This window comes from Notolepis coatsorum (genome assembly GCF_963971535.1).
Source record: "Notolepis coatsorum genome assembly, chromosome: 5".
NCBI classification, from domain to species: Eukaryota; Metazoa; Chordata; class Actinopteri; order Aulopiformes; family Paralepididae; genus Notolepis; species Notolepis coatsorum.
In genome coordinates, this window is record NC_140169.1 from 69120172 (window position 1) to 69142370 (window position 22199).

At 45.4% G+C, this 22199-nt stretch overlaps 1 protein-coding gene across 2 annotated transcripts in view; it reads right to left on the reverse strand.

The window, feature by feature from the left end:
- poglut2 (protein O-glucosyltransferase 2) overlaps positions 1-22199 on the reverse strand; it is a 126683-nt gene that overhangs the window by 44312 nt on the left and 60172 nt on the right. Inside the window, exon 7 of one of the 2 annotated variants that reach the window (XM_084313760.1) lies at positions 4397-4606. In XM_084313760.1, coding sequence (XP_084169886.1) covers positions 4397-4606 — 210 coding nt within the window. Of the gene's footprint in view, positions 1-4396; positions 4610-22199 lie in introns of both variants that reach the window. The other variant, XM_084313759.1, reaches the window with a different exon arrangement.

The following is a 22199-nucleotide window of genomic DNA, read 5'->3' on the forward strand; positions in this document are numbered from 1 at the left end:
TCTTGAGGGTGTGTAGTTAGAGACCATTGACCGGAGGTAGGCGGGAGCGGTTCCCTTTGCCGCACGGTATGCTAGGTCGAGGGCCTTGAAGCGGATTCGTGCAGCAATGGGGAGCCAGTGCAGGTCCCTAAGAAGTGGGGTGACATGGGCCGACTTCGGTAGGTTTGAGATCAGGCGGGCCGCTGCGTTCTGAATGAGTTGAAGAGGCTTAGTGGCAGTGGCCGGGAGGCCAGCGAGCAGTGCATTGCAGTAGTCGAGGCGGGAGATGACTGTTGATTGGACGAGGAGTTGGGTGGCTTCTTTTGTCAGGAAGGGGCGTATCCTTCTGACGTTGCTCAGGAGGAATCGGCAGGTTCTGGTCGTCGCTGCGATGTGAGCAGAGAAGTTCAACTGGTCGTCGAGGACAACACCAAGGTTCTTGGCGGTCGGGGACGCAGTCACAGCTGCATTCTCGACTGTGATTGAAAGGTCGGTTAGGGGGGAGGATTTGGCCGGCAGGTGGAGCAATTCTGTTTTGCTTAGGTTCAGTTTGAGGTGGTTGGACGTCATCCAGGCTGAGATGTCGGACAGACAGGCCGAGATCCGCACAGAGACGTGGATATCTGAGGGAGGGAAGGAGAGGAAGAGTTGAGTATCGTCGGCATAACAATGGTAGGAGAAGCCATGAGACGTGATAATGTTACCCAGTGATTTAGTGTAGAGGGAGAAGAGAAGGGGTCCTAAAACCGAGCCCTGGGGGACACCCGTCCGCAGGGGGCGGGTGGCCGACAGGGTCCCTCTCCATGACACTTGGTAGGAGCGGTCATTGAGGTATGATGACAGCCATGTCAGCGCAGAGCCAGCCACTCCCATTCCTGCGAGGGCCGCAAGGAGGATCTGGTGGTTGACTGTGTCGAAGGCTGCAGATAGATCTAGGAGAATCAGGACAGAGGAGAGGCCTTTCGCTTTTGCTAAGTGAAGTGCCTCTGTGACCGCAATGAGGGCTGTCTCTGTGGAGTGACCAGTCCTGAAGCCTGACTGATTAGGGTCTAGGAGGTCATTCTGTAAGAGATAAGTAGTAAGTTGGTTGGATACAGCACGTTCAAGTGTTTTAGAAAGGAAGGAGAGAAGAGAGACAGGACGGTAGTTGCCTATGACAGTAGGGTTCAGGGTTGGTTTTTTTATGAGCGGCGTGACTCTGGCTTGTTTTAGGGAGGTGGGGACCACCCCCGAGTTGAGTGAGGAGTTGATGGTTGCAGTTAGGAATGGGAGGATGTCTGGTGCTATGGTCTGGAGGAGTGGGGAGGGTAGCTGGTCCAGCTGGCAAGTAGTCGGACGGTTTGACGTTACCAGTGTCAGGGTCTCTGCTTCTGTAATGGGAGAGAAAGATGACAGAGTGAAGGATGAGGTTCTCGATTCAGCATTTGGAATGGGTGGGGGTTGGGAGAAGGAGCTGCGGATGTTCTCCACTTTTTCCTCAAAGAAGATCGCAAAGTCTTCGGCAGAGAAAGATGAGGGAGGGGGGGGTGGGGGGGGAGTGAGGAGGGAGGACATGGTAGCATGCAGTTTGCGAAGATTCTTGGCAGAGGCCTCGATCCTATGGTGGAAGAAAGAAGCTTTGGCATTAGTGATGGTTTTGGAGAATGTTAACAAGAGGTTGTGATATGTGTCGATGTCAGCAGTGAGGCGTGACTTTCTATACTTCCTTTCAGCTGCTCTCAGGACCTGTCTTTGTTCTCTCACTGGATCTGTCAGCCATGGACTGGGTGGGGAACGGCGGGCAGGTTTCTCAACGAGGGGACAGAGCTTGTCGAAGGAGGTTGCCAGGGCTGAAAGGAGGGTGGAGGTTGCCATCTCTGTGGAGAGAGCAGAGAAGGTGTCACTCAAAGGTAGAGCGGATAGTATGTCAGAGGAGAGGGTGGAGGGGGATAGGGAGGGCAGGTTGCGTCTGAGTGAGACTGTTTGAGTTGGGGTGAAGACCTTTCGGTTAAGCATGAGAGTTAGTGAGAAGGATATGAAGGAATGGTCAGATACATGTAGGGGAGTTACCGTGGTGTTAATGATGCTGGAGTTACGGGAAAATATGAGATCCAAGGAGTTGCCTGCTTTGTGGGTGGGAGGCATGGCAGTGGGAGTCAGGTCAAACGATTGTAGGAGGGAGACTACTATGACTGACTGAGATGAGTCAGGCAGGTTGAAGTCGCCCAGTAGAAGGAGAGGGGTACCATCTTCCGGTAAGGAGCTAAGAAGCATGTCCAGCTCATCTGTGAAGTGATCGAGCGGACCTGGAGGGCGGTAGAGTGTAACAATGGTGAGATTGAAAGGATTAGAGACAGATACTGCATGATATTCGAGAGAGGAGAGTGACAGTTCTGGGAGTGGTGTTACGTTTGTAGCCCATGAAGGAGATGTCATGAGGGCAGTGCCTCCACCCCGTCTGGAAGGTCGAGGTGTGTGAGTGAAGTTATAGTTTGTAGATAATGCTGCAGGTGTTGATGAGTTATTGGGGGTTATCCAGGTCTCAGTTAGAGCCAGGAGCTGCAGATTTAGACTATGGGCGTAGGCAGTAATGAAGTCAGCTTTCTTGACTGCTGATTGACAGTTCCATAAGCCTCCCCGTACTGTGACAGGTGTATTAGTGGCTGTAGGAGGGTAGGAGAGATTAGCCGGGTTACTAGCAAACTGTCGTGGATGGGTAGAGTCAGTTCTGGAGGAGCAGATTGTGGATATAGGTATGAGACACATTGTATTGTCGAGAGTGGCAGGGAGGAAGTAGAGAAATAGCAGTGTGGGAGGGAAATATAGGATTATGGTGTACTTAGCACTGGGTGGATCGGTGGATCCCTCGGCGATTAACTCCAGGATAACTCCTCCTCTTTGTCCCTCTTCGTTTCTCGACGCTTCGCTGACGCTACACCAGCAAGCCTTTAAATCACTATCACTAATTAGTGCTGTCTTAACACCTGGCCCTTAATGGGGGCACTTAACAAAACAAAATGGCCGTTTTAAACACGCCCCTTTAATCAAGTCAGCTGGTTCCTCACTTTTAAGATTCACTAATAAACTTAAAATGGCTTACCCTAGTTTTCAGTATAAAGCAATGTTTCTCAGTGAGAGTGTCCTGTCCTTCCTTAACAGAGCCCAGTACAGAGTGACTTCAACACAGTGTGGACCTCTGCTTTTAAACAGGGCAGGCTCTTAATGGCTCACTCAGCAAATCAGATGCTACTAGTAAACAGGAAACAGTCCCTTAATGGGGGCACTTAACTAAACAAAATGGCCGTTTTAAACACGCCCCTTTAATCAAGTCAGCTGGTTCCTCACTTTTAAGATTCACTAATAAACTTAAAATGGCTTACCCTAGTTTTCAGTATAAAGCAATGTTTCTCAGTGAGAGTGTCCTGTCCTTCCTTAACAGAGCCCAGTACAGAGTGACTTCAACACAGTGTGGACCTCTGCTTTTAAACAGGGCAGGCTCTTAATGGCTCACTCAGCAAATCAGATGCTACTAGTAAACAGGAAACAGTCCCTTAATGGGGGCACTTAACTAAACAAAATGGCCGTTTTAAACACGCCCCTTTAATCAAGTCAGCTGGTTCCTCACTTTTAAGATTCACTAATAAACTTAAAATGGCTTACCCTAGTTTTCAGTATAAAGCAATGTTTCTCAGTGAGAGTGTCCTGTCCTTCCTTAACAGAGCCCAGTACAGAGTGACTTCAACACAGTGTGGACCTCTGCTTTTAAACAGGGCAGGCTCTTAATGGCTCACTCAGCAAATCAGATGCTACTAGTAAACAGGAAACAGTCCCTTAATGGGGGCACTTAACTAAACAAAATGGCCGTTTTAAACACGCCCCTTTAATCAAGTCAGCTGGTTCCTCACTTTTAAGATTCACTAATAAACTTAAAATGGCTTACCCTAGTTTTCAGTATAAAGCAATGTTTCTCAGTGAGAGTGTCCTGTCCTTCCTTAACAGAGCCCAGTACATCACTACCTTTCTGTACATTTAGAATAGTAGTTGAATAAATATTGTTATTTTTGCTTTAAAAACGTGTCTGACTCCTTGTGTCCAAGCAACCTAGGCCTAGGGGGGAAACGAGCCATCTCTACTTGACTGTGGAGGCCTTAGGTTAGGGCAACATCCTAGGCTTGGTTGACTGCTGACTCACCTCCTGGTCGTGCTTGCGGGCCCACCGGACTGCTGACTCACCTCCTGGTCGTGCTGGCGGGCCCACCGGACTGCTGACTCACCTCCTGGTCGTGCTGGCGGGCCCACCGGACTGCTGACTCACCTCCTGGTCGTGCTCGCGGGCCCACCGGACTGCTGACTCACCTCCTGGTCGTGCTCGTGGGCCCACCGGACTGCTGACTCACCTCCTGGTCGTGCTCGCGGGCCCACCGGACTGCTGACTCACCTCCTGGTCGTGCTCGCGGGCCCACCGGATCTTGTCCAGCAGGTCGCCCAGGTCGGCTCTGACGGGGATGTAGTGCTGCCAGGGTGTCAGCTGGCTGTAGAAGTGCTCGTAGTAACCGGACGCCTGCTTCAGCACCACGCTGTCGCCTGCCAGCAGGTAGGGCAGCCTGTAGGCCGCCACTGTGCCGTCGATGTTGATCTGGTACTTGTACTGCTTGGTGGAGGGGACACACACACACGCGTAACATGATATAAATGTCAGTGAGGTTGATTGATTGATTTTTATTGTGGAGTAAAAGACAGCATCCAAGGGATAAAAACATGAGATAGTGCAAGCACTTATTTCCATCATGGTCCCTGATTTTGGACATGGACAGACATCATAAAACATAAGAGCATCATAATAAAACATAGAGCATCATAATAAAAACATAGAGCATCATAATAAAAACATAAGAGCATCATAATAAAACATAGAGCATCATAATAAAAACATAGAGCATCATATTAAAAACATAAGAGCATCATAATAAAAACATAGAGCATCATAATAAAAACATAGAGCATCATAATAAAAACAGAGCATCATAATAAAACATAGAGCATCATAATAAAAACATAGAGCATCGTAATAAAACATATTGCAACCCCATAAAACATTAACCCAGGGCTGTACAGTGCGAGATATATGTCGCACGTGCTACAGCAACATCGGTCTGTGCGATGAATGGATTTACTTTAGTAGCACTGGTGCGATAGGCATTCGGTTCATATCGATACTCTTATTTTGAAAATCCTGTGGCAACTCTTATTTCAGCCCAAGCGCAGCTCCAGCCATAATATCTATGGCTCCGGCAGCTAGCAACGTTCGGTTCATATCGATACTCTTATTTTGAAAATCCTGTGGTGTCGTATCCGCTCGGCTCCACAGCACACAGCAGTACTCGTCTCAGTAGTAGTAGTAGCGTCTGGAACACGCACATTGCAACATAGCAAGGCTAGTGTGCCTATTTCGCCACCCAAAACAAATCCCTGCTGTTTTATTCCGCAACCGGTCAAATGCATCTCACATTCCTTTATGACCACGTCGTGTTAAAGACCGGAATTAACGTTACGTTAGCGTAAGCTAACAACCAGCCAACCCTGTTCAGAGCCATAGAGAGAACAGCAGAGTGGGGACTGGGAAGGAGGGGGGGGGGGCTGGCATTCTCCCTTCTGTGTGTGTGTGTGTGTGTGTGTGTGTGTGTGTGTGTGTGTGTGTGTGTGTGCGTTTGAAAAGATCAGATGAAGTCAGACAAGTATATTATATTGATAGTAAATGTACTGAGGGTGGACAGATAATGTTGATATTTAAACATAAAAAATACAATACATAATAAATGTATTCATGATCATCATGCAACATAAAACAATTGCAGGAACGGTTTGGGAGAGGAAGGGGTTTTAGGCTGCTTGTTGTGAGTTCCAAAAAAAAAGTTTAAAGCTCAATATATCAAAACGTGGCACTTTATAGTGAACAGGAGGTCTATTTGTATTAAAAACAATAAATAGTTTTTCATTTAAATGTCTGGAAGAGCTAAATAATCTTTTTTCAAATTATATTTTTGTTACCTTTTTTGAGTTGATCTAAATGTTACTGATTATGTTAAATGGGCTTATGATATCATCTCATATCGATTGCAGGCACCTGCATTGTATCGTATCGTGGCAGATATCGGCAAATATCGTATCGTTGTCCAAAGAATCGATATCGTATCGTGATGAAACTGGTGATTCCCACCCCTAGTAGAGTCCATACACCCAACACCAAATCCCATAATTCCTTACACGTAACGTGTCTGGCTGTGTGACGTCAACTTGTCAGCATGAAACTGACAGCCAAACATGGCACTGCAACTAAATAACACAAATACAATAGGCACATTTGTGACTGTTACAAATATAACACGTTTTATACTTGTGCTACAAGATTTTGGCCTGTGCTACAAAACTATCAACCTCTGTAGCACTATTTCACTTCTATATATACTAACAAGAGACTATAGACAGATACGCCCTACCCTCTCCTTCCTAGACGTGGCTACTCTATATTACACCGGCTAGCCATTTCTTTGTGGCACGTCTAAAGCTTCCCCCCTCTTCAATGCTTTTCAGGGCCACTGGAAGCTTGTTCCACTCCAATGCCGCAGAATATAAAAAAGGTAATGTTGGAAGATGATGTATTTCAGTTTTGTTTCACTCGTGTGGTGCATCGCTGTGTTTTCTAAGGCGTAAAAAAACGGCATCCGTTTGGCTCAAGTTCTTTTTTTAAAACCTTTACAATCCAGATTTAGACCTCTATTGAATGTCATAACCTCTCTCTCTCTCTCTCTCTCTCTCTCTCTCTCTCTCTCTCTCTTCTTCTTCTTCTTCTAACTATTGTGTACTGCCAAATAAATGGTAAGAAATGCTAAAATTATATAACATTTAATATATATACTATATATATATTGTATATAAAGATAACTGACTTTTAGACAGACAGTGTTTATTGAAATCTGAAATCTGCAAGCTTCTCATTTATCCATTTCTAGAAGCTGCTGACCACCGTGGAGCTGATGTACAGAATGAATGAATGAATGAATGAATGAATGAATGAATGAATGAATGAATGAATGAAGTAAATTTTTCGGTCTTGTTTACAGACAAATCAAACACACCTGTGTGGACTTACAAAAGGAAAAGAAAAAAGAAAAAAAATCACAAATGTACATATTATTCGAGGCAAGCTCACACACAAAATCCAAAATCAACGACGGAAAAAAATAAATAGGCTGAAGCACATATGCTTATTTTTGCCTATCCTTCACAAATTCTTAAAAACGAAATATATTTTAATATAAGAAAGAACAACTTTAAAATATGCTGCAAGATATAATTTTTTGAAAGAAAAAACAAACATGTCTAAGCTGCTAGAGCTGTAAACACCTGATGGGTCTAAGCTGCTAGAGCTGTAAACACCTGACGGGTCTAAGCTGCTAGAGCTGTAAACACCTGATGGGTCTAAGCTGCTAGAGCTGTAAACACCTGATGGGTCTAAGCTGCTAGAGCTGTAAACACCTGATGGGTCTAAGCTGCTCTGTAAACACCTGATGGGTCTAAGCTGCTAGAGCTGTAAACACCTGATGGGTCTAAGCTGCTCTGTAAACACCTGATGGGTCTAAGCTGCTAGAGCTGTAAACACCTGATGGGTCTAAGCTGCTAGAGCTGTAAACACCTGACGGGTCTAAGCTGCTAGAGCTGTAAACACCTGATGGGTCTAAGCTGCTAGAGCTGTAAACACCTGATGGGTCTAAGCTGCTAGAGCTGTAAACACCTGATGGGTCTAAGCTGCTCTGTAAACACCTGATGGGTCTAAGCTGCTAGAGCTGTAAACACCTGATGGGTCTAAGCTGCTCTGTAAACACCTGATGGGTCTAAGCTGCTAGAGCTGTAAACACCTGATGGGTCTAAGCTGCTAGAGCTGTAAACACCTGATGGGTCTAAGCTGCTAGAGCTGTAAACACCTGATGGGTCTAAGCTGCTAGAGCTGTAAACACCTGATGGGTCTAAGCTGCTAGAGCTGTAAACACCTGATGGGTCTAAGCTGCTCTGTAAACACCTGATGGGTCTAAGCTGCTAGAGCTGTAAACACCTGATGGGTCTAAGCTGCTAGAGCTGTAAACACCTGATGGGTCTAAGCTGCTAGAGCTGTAAACACCTGATGGGTCTAAGCTGCTCTGTAAACACCTGATGGGTCTAAGCTGCTAGAGCTGTAAACACCTGATGGGTCTAAGCTGCTAGAGCTGTAAACACCTGATGGGTCTAAGCTGCTAGAGCTGTAAACACCTGATGGGTCTAAGCTGCTAGAGCTGTAAACACCTGATGGGTCTAAGCTGCTAGAGCTGTAAACACCTGATGGGTCTAAGCTGCTCTGTAAACACCTGATGGGTCTAAGCTGCTAGAGCTGTAAACACCTGATGGGTCTAAGCTGCTAGAGCTGTAAACACCTGATGGGTCTAAGCTGCTAGAGCTGTGTTACGTATTACTTTCACATGGTGGAGGGATACTTACTCTCTGTGGTGCATATTCACATTGTGGTTGAGGCCATGACCCCACGTATCTGGATCTTTTGCCAAACGGATATTCTCAGGCTCCGTTTAAAAAGAAATCCTCGTCCACACGACAGTGTTAAAAAAAGAAAACCTGATCCAGACGCAAACACATAAACGCATATAAATTGCTCCAACAAGCATGCGGGCCAGTAGGTGGCGATAAGCGATATCATTTCCATTGGCTATATTGACATACATAGATGATAGATAGATAGATATAGCGGAGGATTATGCAGTCCAGAGGAAACAACCAATCTAGATATGTCACGATTCAATGCTTTACTTCTGCGCACTGGGCGACGGAGAGATACAATGTCAATGTTGAGATCACAATCTCCTAGCCCCTTTCGTGACTGTGATGCACCGAGTGAATCCACAGTCACTTGCTCAATAGGAAACCAACCTAGATTTACCATGAAGGACTGGTTCTAACCGAACCGTTCGTTATACAAGTATCACAGAGACGTTTCAAAGATACTCACAGTTGCACGAGGGTTTCGGACAGACATACGGGATGGTTTGAAATCTCGGCGTTGCTAATAAACATTTTAAATATTCTTTATAAACTGCTCAAAACGGCATTATTTCCGGCGTTGGGTGCATGATGCGCATGCGCTGTGATCACACCAGGCAGCCAACGCCGGAAATAATGCCGTTTTGAGCAGTTTATAAAAGATATTTAAAATGTTTATTAGCAACGCCGAGCTTTCAAACCATCCCGTATCTCTGTTCGAAACCCTGTGAGTACCTTTGACATTTCTCTGTGATACTTGTATAACGAACGGTTCGGTTAGAACCAGTCCTTCAGGGTAAATCTAGGTTGGTTTCCTATTGAGGAGAAAGTGACTGTGGATTCACTCGGTGCATCACATTCACGAAAGGGGCTAACAATCTCTGGATTCTGAAACTAAATATGGCGAGTCCTTATCACAAACTATATATATACTAATTACAACAAGACATTCATTAATTGCATTGTACATGTGGTGCCGTCGTCGCATATATAAGTGACATTTCAGCACCAAGTCCACCGAAGTTATTATTACTTCAAAGCGCTAGGTGTAATAAGGATGTTTTAGGTGGTGGTAGTTTCTCTGTTAGGACATTATAGCTGAAATATATAGCCTAGCTAGCCTATAGTCAGTCTGATATATAGAGAAATAGTAAAGTAATATTCGCCAAACAATCTGACGGGCCAGATATTATTACGGCCCGCCACAGTCTGAGCATGCGTAGTGAGCTGTGGCGTCATCGTTTATCTAGACTATGCGTTTACAGTGGCTGCACGGATCCACTGAACGGATATTTTGGAAAATCTTCACTTTAAAATGCGTTTAAGAAAATCTCCGTTTATGTCTCTGAAAACACCCTTTACGTGTGGATGAAAGGCCCAATCGTGGAATAAAATGTGCGTTTGGCAAAAGATCCAGATACGTGGGGACATGGCCTAAGTGTGCTGTCACTAATTGGTGGTTTGATTGACACACTGTTTCTTCCTGTTTTTCCATGTGTTTAAAATGGCCGCTTTCTAATTGACACAGGTGTGGTGATGAGGCACCACACCCTACAAAGGAGTAAGTAAGTAAGTAAGCAGAGTGCAGGCTGCAGTGTCTCCCCACTTCACAAGAGATGTCTCAGCTCTCCAGCGTCTCACCTGCTCTCACTGCTTGTTGTACATTCGGCTTGTTCTTCCTTTTTGCCTATAGTTTTGTTATTTGAACTTTGGAGTCTGGAACACCCAGCTCCCACTCTTTTTGTCCATTTAGTTAGCTGTGTAAATAAATAGTTATTTTTGATAACTCTTGTCCAGTGTCCTGTGTCCACCACGTTGCATCCAAGGCCTTCACGAGCCATATTTTAGGCTTGAATGTAACATGGGGGCTCTAGACGGTCTTCAAACAGGTAAGTATGCTCTTAATTTATAATTTGATTTGACTACTGGTATGCTTTAAAATATTTAGTTTAGTGGACACCACAGGTAGGTAATTTCATTGTTTTCTGGCTGTTGTTAGCCTCCTGTGTACCACATACTCCTGGGGCGGTCATTGAAGGGATTGGTATATGATCTTTGGCTGGTAGCAGGTGTGGTTGAAGAAAGCTAGGTCTACAGTGCATTAGCTTTCAGTATAGGTAGGTTAGGGGGCCGGAGAATGTAATTAGTGTGTTAGGACCTGATGTAAGTGTTTTTGTTAGATTAGACATGTGGTGGGCCTAGCAGTCCTTCTTTTGACTGCAGTATAGGTTTTAGAAGCTATTTGTGAGTCAAATCAGATTGTATAGGGCACCTGTTTGAATTATTTGAATTTGTTTGTTGAGTGTAACACAAGGGGTTTTGCCTCACTTGGTTTGTTACTGAAGAGCGTTTGTTCCAGTATTTTGGGATAAATGTCTACCACAGGGTTAGTCTTGTGGGTGGTTCATCTCAGCAGAGGCCTGTAGCTAGTGTCCAGTAGCAGTGTCTGCTGTAATTATCTAGTATAGGATCTGTGTGTGGTTAGTAGTGATTCTCTAGTATAGGATCTGTATGCATTATTGAGCTTGACCTTTTGATCCAGTATGTGTTATGCCGTGTGTCTTAAATACAGTGTGATTTGTTTTGCGTGCTAACATAAAATGCTGTGTGTTTTGAACTACTGCTTGTGAGTTTGATTGTGTGCTGTGTTATGCCGTGTATCTTAAATCACTGTCATTTAATTACGTGCTACACCTTTTTGTGGATACAGGGAAATTGGAGTTTGAACCCCAGGTCGTAGGAACGGGGGGTGAGTTGCTTGTGTTTTGGATATTGACCTATATCCCTTGTTGTGGATTAATTGTAGTATTGGTAATTAATTAATTGGTTGATTAATTAATTAGTAATTAATATTGTTGTATTCATTTGTCGTTTACTGAGGATAATAGAAAATGACGTTGGACATTGATGACTTTGTTGCAGAGCCAACACTGGCTAAGGTAAAAAAAAAATCAAAGGATGAGTTGCTACAGGTAGCAACAAGGTTTTCAATAGACCTCGATGCAGGCCAGAAAAAGGAGAACTTGTTAGGTCAATTAATTGAGGAACTGAGTACACTGGAGGTTTTTGGTGTGGCTGCAGGTAGAACTCTGGAGGAAGAGGGAGAATGCTTTGAGCTACCGTGTGGGCGAGATGTGGAGCTTAGGACAGCGCGTGAGCTTGCAGCTGTTAACAAGGCTGACCGTGAGGACCTTGAAGCTAGTGAGATAAGGAGAGCAGCTACAGCAGCTACAGCAGCCAGGGCAGAGCGTGAGGGCAGAGCAGCTGAACGTGAGGCCCAGGAAGCTATTGAGGAGGCTGCTGGGGTGAGAAGAGCAGCTGCTGCCCAGGCCCAGGAAGCTATTGAGGTAGCACAGGAGGTACGCGCCCAGGCAGCATATGACCGGGAGATGGCGATGCGTAATGCGGGTGGTGCTGGTGCTATACATGTGCATCGGGAGCCGGGTTTTGATATGGCTAGGCAGAGAAGCATGGTTCCGTTTTTTTTGGAAAGGGACGTCGATAGTTTTTTTTAATTATTTGAGGACATAGCTGGCAGTTGCGGCTGGCCAGCAGATAAATGGACTATCCTCATGCAGAGTGCTTTGCGCGGTAAGGCACAGATCGTGTATGCGTTGATGTATCCTAATAATAAAGATTATGCTTTGGTGAAACAGGCTATCCTTAAAGCCTATGAATTGGTCCCTGAGGCTTACCGCCAGAAATTTCGCGATTTGAGGAAACAAAACTCTCAGTCTTTTGTGGAGTTTGTGAGGGAAAAGCGGTTGCTTTTTGACCGGTGGTGTGCAGCGGAAAAGGTCACCACAGTGGAGGAGATTAGGGCCCTAATCTTATTAGAGGAATTCAAGGTATATGGCGTTTCTGAGGATATTGCCATGTACTTAAATGAGAGGAAAGTCAGGACCTGTTCAGCAGCAGCTTTGTTTTGACCCACAGGACGTCTTTTGAGAGACAGCATTATCCTGTGCATGATGTGGGGAGGCCGAAATGGACTCCTAATAGGCCTACGGTGTCCAGTGCTGGGGGTAGTGGTACGTTTAATGTGGCATGGGGAAGCGATGATGCCCGGAAGTGCCAGCATTGTGGGAGTGCAGGACATGTGATGGGAAATTGTTATCGTTTGCACCCAGAAAAGCGCCCGTCTAACCCACCCAGGCCGGTGATGTTGATAAATGCACCTGTACGTAACCCTGTTGTTCTGTCTCCACTAGATGGCAAAGGAGTGGATGACCTTTACACACCTTTCAGGAGTAAAGGGTTTGTTTCATTGACAGAGGGAGGTCCTAAAGTACCGGTGACAATTCTCCGTGATACTGGCGCATCCCAATCTTTTGTGCAAAGTAGTGTCCTGCCCTTTACGCACCACTCTGAGTTGGGTGCAGGGGTTGTTATTGAGGCTTTTGGAATGCACACGATGAATGTGCCGCTGCATAATGTCTTTCTTGATTGTGCCCTAGTGTCAGGACCAGTGGTGATCGGAGTGACGGCTGGCAAACTCCCTATGCAGGGGGTAACGTTGCTCTTGGGCAATGACTTGGCTGGAGGTAAAGTACTGGTGAAACCGGAGGTGACATGCATGCCAGATACTCAAGTGGCGGAGCAGTATCTCGTGGGCTTCCCAGCCTTTACGGTGGCTGAGGCCACAGATGAATTGGAGGAGGAGAATGAGGAGGATGTGAGTGAGAATGATGCTGTGAAGGATGTTGCTAATTCATGTGGCACCATTTCTGTTGGTGTTTCTGATGTTTCATGTGGCACCGTTCTGGTTAAAGAGGCTACAAGGCCAGAATTAGGCTGCCAGCCTTCCTATAGCTCTAATGTTCGTGATGTCTCACTTGTCAGCGGTGATGATCCCAGTATGTCAGTTATTGGTTCTGATATTGTTTCACGTGACCACACTGACTCTCTGCCAGGCACTGGGTATGCTAGGTATGCTTGTCAACCTATTTACCTGTGTCCTGTACAGTCTTCACAACCTTGTCTAATGAGTGGCGCCATTTTGAGTCACAGTGTTAATGAGTGTGCCACCATTTTGGATCCTGACAATGTTACTGTGTGTGGCCCCATTGTTGCTCATGACAGTGCTAGTTTAGGTGAAACCATTTTGGATCCTGACAATGTTACTGTGTGTGGCCCCATTGTTGCTCATGACAGTGCTAGTTTAGGTGACACCATTTTGGATCCTGTTGATGTTATTTTGAGTGACACCGTTTTGGATCCTGACCTTGTTATTTTTTGTGGCGCCATTTTGAGTGGCGATCCAAATGTTTTTGTGATTGATGAGATGTTACTGTGTTCCAGAGACGGTGGTGACGTGCCTGTGGCGGTACATCCTGCTCTGGGAGGTCATGGTTTAATGTCTGCTCCTGGACTGCCGGTGTCAGGAGGAAGGGAGATGGGCCCTGTGGTGGTGCCGGGGACGTGTGGAGTGTCTTGTGTTCCTGTTGGCTATCTTGGCTATCCTGAGTGCAATGAGCCTGTCTCTCATATTGATTCCGGTTTGATGCCTCTTTTTGACAGGTCGGTATCGGTGGAGCGGCCTGTTGAGGTAAAGTTTTTGTTTTGTGGTGGTCTGTTCGTGGGTGGATTGGCTTTTGGGCCTGGCGCCTCAGTGGAACAGGTGGTGGTGAGGCCAGATTGGATGTTTCCACCAGCTCCACTCCATCCAGGCCCAGCGGTATATGTTTTGGAGGGGACTCGCTTGTGCGGGTATCAGGGCAATGTTGTTTGTACTGAACAACGGTGTCAAATGTTCCTCAATGGGGAGCATTTGGCGCAGTTAAAGGTTGTGTTCGACAGGGGCCGACCCATTGTCACTTTGTGGTAGTGGCTCACTTTGTGGGTCACAGGTTTTTTGGTGTACAGTTGAGTGACTCTTGACCGGGGCTCACACTCAACACAGTACAGGCGCTGCACATGTTGGAGTGTGTGGTTGCATTTTTTTTGGTAAGGTTGGTAAGTATCCCCTTATTTATTTATGTTCGTTCTCTTGGTGATAGTTTCTTTGGGCTATAGTTGGGAGAAGAACATAAATCTTCGGTGTGGGGGTGTTACGTATTACTTTCACATGGTGGAGGGATACTTACTCTCTGTGGTGCATATTCACATTGTGGTTAAGTGTGCTGTCACTAATTGGTGGTTTGATTGACACACTGTTTCTTCCTGTTTTTCCATGTGGTCTCTGTAAACACCTGATGGGTCTAAGCTGCTAGAGCTGTAAACACCTGATGGGTCTAAGCTGCTAGAGCTGTAAACACCTGATGGGTCTAAGCTGCTCTGTAAACACCTGATGGGTCTAAGCTGCTAGAGCTGTAAACACCTGATGGGTCTAAGCTGCTAGAGCTGTAAACACCTGATGGGTCTAAGCTGCTAGAGCTGTAAACACCTGATGGGTCTAAGCTGCTCTGTAAACACCTGATGGGTCTAAGCTGCTAGAGCTGTAAACACCTGATGGGTCTAAGCTGCTAGAGCTGTAAACACCTGATGGGTCTAAGCTGCTAGAGCTGTAAACACCTGATGGGTCTAAGCTGCTAGAGCTGTAAACACCTGATGGGTCTAAGCTGCTAGAGCTGTAAACACCTGATGGGTCTAAGCTGCTAGAGCTGTAAACACCTGATGGGTCTAAGCTGCTAGAGCTGTAAACACCTGATGGGTCTAAGCTGCTAGAGCTGTAAACACCTGATGGGTCTAAGCTGCTAGAGCTGTAAACACCTGATGGGTCTAAGTTGCTAGAGCTGTAAACACCTGATGGGTCTAAGCTGCTAGTCTCTGTAAACACCTGATGGGTCTAAGCTGCTAGAGCTGTAAACACCGGATGGGTCTAAGCTGCTCTGTAAACACCTGATGGGTCTAAGCTGCTAGAGCTGTAAACACCTGATGGGTCTAAGCTGCTAGAGCTGTAAACACCTGATGGGTCTAAGCTGCTAGAGCTGTAAACACCTGATGGGTCTAAGCTGCTAGAGCTGTAAACACCTGATGGGTCTAAGCTGCTAGAGCTGTAAACACCTGATGGGTCTAAGCTGCTAGAGCTGTAAACACCCGATGGGTCTAAGCTGCTAGAGCTGTAAACACCCGATGGGTCTAAGCTGCTAGAGCTGTAAACACCTGATGGGTCTAAGCTGCTAGAGCTGTAAACACCTGATGGGTCTAAGCTGCTAGAGCTGTAAACACCTGATGGGTCTAAGCTGCTCTGTAAACACCTGATGGGTCTAAGCTGCTAGAGCTGTAAACACCTGATGGGTCTAAGCTGCTAGAGCTGTAAACACCTGATGGGTCTAAGCTGCTAGAGCTGTAAACACCTGATGGGTCTAAGCTGCTAGAGCTGTAAACACCTGATGGGTCTAAGCTGCTCTGTAAACACCTGATGGGTCTAAGCTGCTAGAGCTGTAAACACCTGATGGGTCTAAGCTGCTAGAGCTGTAAACACCTGATGGGTCTAAGCTGCTAGAGCTGTAAACACCTGATGGGTCTAAGCTGCTCTGTAAACACCTGATGGGTCTAAGCTGCTAGAGCTGTAAACACCTGATGGGTCTAAGCTGCTAGAGCTGTAAACACCTGATGGGTCTAAGCTGCTCTGTAAACACCTGATGGGTCTAAGCTGCTCTGTAAACACCTGATGGGTCTAATCTGCTAGAGCTGTAAACACCTGATGGGTCTAAGCTGCTAGAGCTGTAAACACCTGATGGGTCTAAGCTGCTCTGTAAACACCTGATGGGTCTAAGCTGCTCTGTAAACACCTGATGGGTCTAAGCTGCTAGAGCTGTAAACACCTGATGGGTCTAAGCTGCTAGAGCTGTAAACACCTGATGGGTCTAAGCTGCTCTGTAAACACCTGATGGGTCTAAGCTGCTAGAGCTGTAAACACCTGATGGGTCTAAGCTGCTAGAGATGTAAACACCTGATGGGTCTAAGCTGCTAGAGCTGTAAACACCTGATGGGTCTAAGCTGCTAGAGCTGTAAACACCTGATGGGTCTAAGCTGCTAGAGCTGTAAACACCTGATAGGTCTAAGCTGCTCTGTAAACACCTGATGGGTCTAAGCTACTATGACACCAAACATTACAAATAACTAGTGCTGTCAATAGATACAAAAAAAAACACACTCATTAACACTTTCAGCGCCACGCCTGGGCCCTCATGCATCAACGTGTTCTACGCACAGATCTGTGCTTACCCTGTGCGTACGATCATTTCTAAGCAAAGAGTGGGATTCATCAACTTCAACTTGAACTTGACTTTGTGCGTACATCTACGCACATTTCAGACCTGGCGTACCTAGCGCCCAGTGGTAGAATATATTATTACAACAAGGAAATGAGCTTCTGTGCATAATAACACTGGCACGTTCTGTACGAACCGTAGTTCATTATAGTTCATTGTAAAATAGCAACAGTAGTGTAATTATGGTCAAAACCCTATAAATAGCATTTGGAATAATAGATCTTTCTCTCAGAATGAATGCAGCATGGTTTATATAGCGTTATCGGAATATACGGGGTGTAGGCTACTGACTGACTGCGCTCCGCGTAGCTTGATTGATTGATTGATTGAAAAGTTTATTAACAGATTGCAGAATGGGTACAGTACAGTACAGCTCAGTACATACAATTGTTAATTGGGGATGCAGACCAACTTTCGTCTTGTTTACATCAGGGTCCCCCATTTTCAATTCATCATAAATCATAAAGCTCAACTCGTTATTATTCTGCGCAGACCGCAGAAACACGGGAACGTTTTGATTATATTTAAAAGGCTTTACGTTAAACGAAACAAGTGGAACTTCGAAGCTGTAAGCAGAATACAAGTCATATTAATATAGTGTTCTTCCCCCTTTTTACTGTATAAGAAAGAATAGAAAACGCATTGCAATGACACTATAGTGGACAGACTATGTATATGATGGGATTCAAGTTCATGTATTGAAAGGCAGGCTATCATACATGCAGTGAGATTCATTGTTCTTGTATATGCTCTCGTATTATATTGTTTATATAGGCTACCCAATACTGACGTCAAAATAGATTGTAGTATGCCTCTAGAAATCATATGCAGCAGGTAGAAAATTGACGGGAGATCCATCGCGATTTGGAATAAAATTGAGGAGAACTTTAATCCATGGGGTATTAATCAAACAACACGGGAAAAGGCAGTCATATTCCAGCGCGGTCTTTATTAGCCGACAACAAAATAGATGCATCTAAAAATCATATAGCCAATCGAACACAACTAATAAAGGCATTCATATTACAAGCACGGTTATAATGACACACAACCAACGCCAAACAGTGGTCAACGAACGGTCTTTATTAGTATTTTGAGCTGTCCAGGCAGAATTGCAGCAATGGTCTTAGGGAGCCGTTGATATCTGACATCACCGTTTACAAGTCCGCCTTTTATTTATCCCATAAATCATAATACGCGATAGTGTCTTCTTGGTTCGACAGCAGTGAATTCTCCGTGGAGTTTCTCGGAGTCCCGCTCGGGTCGGTCCATTATTTCACATCCCATGGGGGGTGTTTCCTCATTTTCATGACCATATATGGATAATCATGCACGAGCATTGACGGTAGAACAAAGTGGTATTCATCAACACGGAGGACCATAGAGCCTGCGTACGCACGTGTGATGAATGCCGACTTCCCTGTGCGTACGCTAGTTCTACATTCCGTGCTTACGTGTGGAAGTAGGTCAAGTTCAAAGTCCACGTTGATGCATGAGGGCCCTGGTTTTCCGTTTTACCGCTTGAATGCCACCATCGGCGCCAATGTTAACGTTAATATCGCCTAATCTATGTTTTAAATTATGGCTATGTGTCTAATCTGCCCATCGCATTATCAAAGACTATTTTCCAGTCAGTGCTGTGAAGGCAGATTGTTTTTTTATTGCGTCGTTTCCGTTTCAGAGCAGTTAGAAAAGCCCCCGTTTTGATATAAAAAACAGCTCATTCTGGAGCATTCTATGAAAATCGTCTTTTAGTGGAATATTCCACAACGTTGATATTCGTCTGCCTTTTTATGAATCGTTTTCAAATAAACGCTAGATGATCAATATTATACGTGCACGCAAGCACATTGCGGCCGCGCACTGATAATCGCTCCGTTGATTTCCTCACGGACTTTTACAGTGAAACCGAAAGAAGACATTTCACAAAACAGCTTATAACTTCATCAAACTTACTCTGATTATCCTACCACTGATAACATAGAGTCCTTACCTGACATCAGATGGTATCCAACTGGTATATTCCAATTCCTGATCACCATTCGAAAAAATCGATACGTGTATGGATCCAACGCGATACAGTAGAACTCCATGATCCGCGGGGCTCTGAGGCTCCAGAATGAACTCTGGTAACCCCGGCTGGATCAGTGAACTGGAAAATGTGGAGTACCGGATTTTTTTCCCCATTCATTTTCATTGAGTCCATTCCAAAATCACTTATGTCATCTGGGAGACGACAGGGGGGCGCTTTTTTCCACAGTGATCGCCGGCGCCCCTCGGCTATACTCGGGTAGGCTCGGGTGATGCAATCATTTTTCAGATCGCAAAAAAAAAAAAAAAATCAGAGAAATCTCGTGAGTGGCATTCTACGTCACTATTAAAAACCCGAGAAATCTCGTGAGTGGCACTCAAAGTGTTAAGTAGAAAAATGCTATTTTTAATCTAGATTAACACTTTAACTGCCGAAAACGCCGGAACTCGTCATTCCCCGCCATGCTCAAGTTGCCGAGGACGCCGGAACTCGTCTTTGATATCAATATTTCAAAAATCTGTGATCGGAATCATATTTCCCCTCTGCAGCCTTCACACACAGTTCTGATCTCCTCTCAATCCTCTAGCGGTTCAAGAGCGCCATCTGGTGGCCGATCGGCAGATCGAAAAACCGGATGTCAACCTTTAACCCGGCAGGACTCACTCCATATGTGGTCCGGGCACTCGCTAATGTTAGAGAGACTCAATCTTCACACAGTGAACAACGATCGGTGGAAATAACTCGAAAAAACAACATGATTTGGACGTATATACTATTATACAACCTGGAAATAGATCCGGTATTTCGACATCCCATAATTGAAAACTGTTTACTCCACGCTGATCGCCCAACGGCCCGAGGAGACTCGGGTGAGTTTTAGCGTTATATTCTAACGTGTTCTTTACTAACTGCTATGATGAACATATGACCCACATTAGATGAATGGTATAACGTTGCCCACGGAATTATAAACGCCCCCTCGCCCATCCGGTCAACATCAGATGACGTGTAGTAAATTCTAGAAGTACGTCCAATTGAAATTTTTGATCTCGCACAGATTCCTACCAAACTGTATTTCATCATCAATATAATGCATTTGGGGCTATAAATCACGTTCTGGAGAAAGCTGCAGAAAGAGATGAAAACATACTTATACTTTAGACCATATTTTAGTATGAATATGTGAATGAAAAAGTTTAACGTTGCTACACCCTGAACAATACATATAGGACCTTGAATGGGCCCTAATAATGGCAATCTAGCAATAGAATTTAAAAAGTTATAGCCCTGCAAAGAAGGGGAACTTCTCCATGTTAAATAGAGCTGGCAACCAGTGGCGGACTGGCCATCGGGACGTTCGGGACGAATCCCGATGGGCCGGAACCAAAGTGGGCTGGTCAAAAAAAAAAAAAAAAAAAAAAAAAAATCTTTTTTTTTTATACTTTTTTTTGTAACTTTTTTTTTTTTTTACTTTTTTTTTTGGGCCAGTGTGTGGGCCAGTGTGTGGGCCACTAATGTGGGCCGGTGTGTGGGCCAGTGTGTGGGCCAGTGTGTGGGCCAGTTCACACGTTTCTATAATTGTTTTGTCGAAACCGGAAAGCCTGTAGCCGGTACTTCCTGTACTTCCATTTTCACACTTTAGGAGGCATAGCTTTACCAGCCTAAAGTGAAACAGAGAAACTTCAGAGAGCAACACTTGTGATTGGAGGATCAAGAGAAGAGGGTGGGCTTGATATGGGTCAATGGGTAAATGAGGAGCATTTTAGGGACTTTTTCATGCTGAATTATATACCGGTGGCTTTGAAAGAACACACTATAAGCTGCAATAAGTAAATTTACTGTTGAGCAGTTCATGCATTGAAGTTAGTTCCCAAACACAGAAATGATAACATAATGTACTTTTTATTTTCATAATTTCCATTATTCCATTAATCTTTTTTTTTTATACTTTTTTTTGTAACTTTTTTTTTTTTTTACTTTTTTTTTTGGGCCAGTGTGTGGGCCAGTGTGTGGGCCACTAATGTGGGCCGGTGTGTGGGCCAGTGTGTGGGCCAGTGTGTGGGCCAGTGTGTGGGCCAGTGTGTGGGCCACTAATGTGGGCCGGTGTGTGGGCCAGTGTGTGGGCCAGTGTGTGAGTCGGTGTGTGGGCCACTAATGTGGGCCAGTGTGTGGGCCGGTGTGTGGGCCAGTATGTGGGACGGTGTGTGGGCCGGTGTGTGGGCCAGTATGTGGGCCAGTCTGTGGGCCGGTGTGTGGGCCAGTGTGTGAGTCGGTGTGTGGGCCACTAATGTGGGCCAGTGTGTGTGCCGGTGTGTGGGCCAGTATGTGGGCCGGTGTGTGGGCCGGTGTGTGGGCCAGTATGTGGGCCAGTCTGTGGGCCGGTGTGTGAGTCGGTGTGTGGGCCACTAATGTGGGCCAGTGTGTGTGCCGGTGTGTGGGCCAGTGTGTGGGCCAGTATGTGGGCCGGTGTGTGGGCCGGTGTGTGGGCCAGTGTGTGGGCCGGTGTGTGGGCCAGTGTGTGGGCCAGTGTGTGGGCCGGTGTAGTGTGTGGGCCGGTGTAGTGTGTGGGCCAGTGTGTGGGCCGTATGTGGGCCGGTGTGTGGGCCATTATGTGGGCCGGTGTGTGGGCCAGTGTGTGGGCCGGCAATAAAACAATAAACAAGTTGCATAAACTAAATCAGATTAAAAATGATCACAGTTCTGGTTTGCCTTAAGATGCAGTTTAAGATGGGTCTTGAACATGGAGTATGTAGGGCACTCTCTAATCACAACTGGTAGGCTATTCCAGTAGTTACCACTTTTAACAGATAACACAGTTTTTGCAATGGTAGTATACCGAAAAGGCACCTTACAGTCCCCTCTACTGATGGCCCTGGTGGTAATGCCAGTGTCTGCTTTCTGTTGGATGAACTCATTCAATGGGGGAGGGGCAAGTCCATGCAGAACCTTGTACATGAAGCAAGTATATTTGAAAACTTGGAAATTCTCGAAACTTAGCATGTTATGTTTTTCTAAAACATTACAGTGATGAAATGAAATTGGTTTCCTATCAAATACTTTTATGGCTTTTTTGTAGAGTAATTCTATTGGTGTAAGAGTAGTGACATATGAAAGAGACCAGTTGATAAAACAGTACTCGATGTGTGATAAAATCATTGAATGCAGAAACATCCTTGCAGCATTAACTGGCAGGCAGGGCCTGATCTGCCTGAAGTTTTCGATGTTAAACTTGACTGTGTTTGTCACTTTCTTCACATTACTTTTTGAAGGTCAATGTAGAGTCCAATGTGACCCCAAGATACTTGAATTAATGTACAATGTCCAGCTCCGCCTCTCCCAGAAACACATTAGAGTGAGTGACCTCTACTGGTGACTTTGTGAACATCATACACACTGTTTTATTGGTG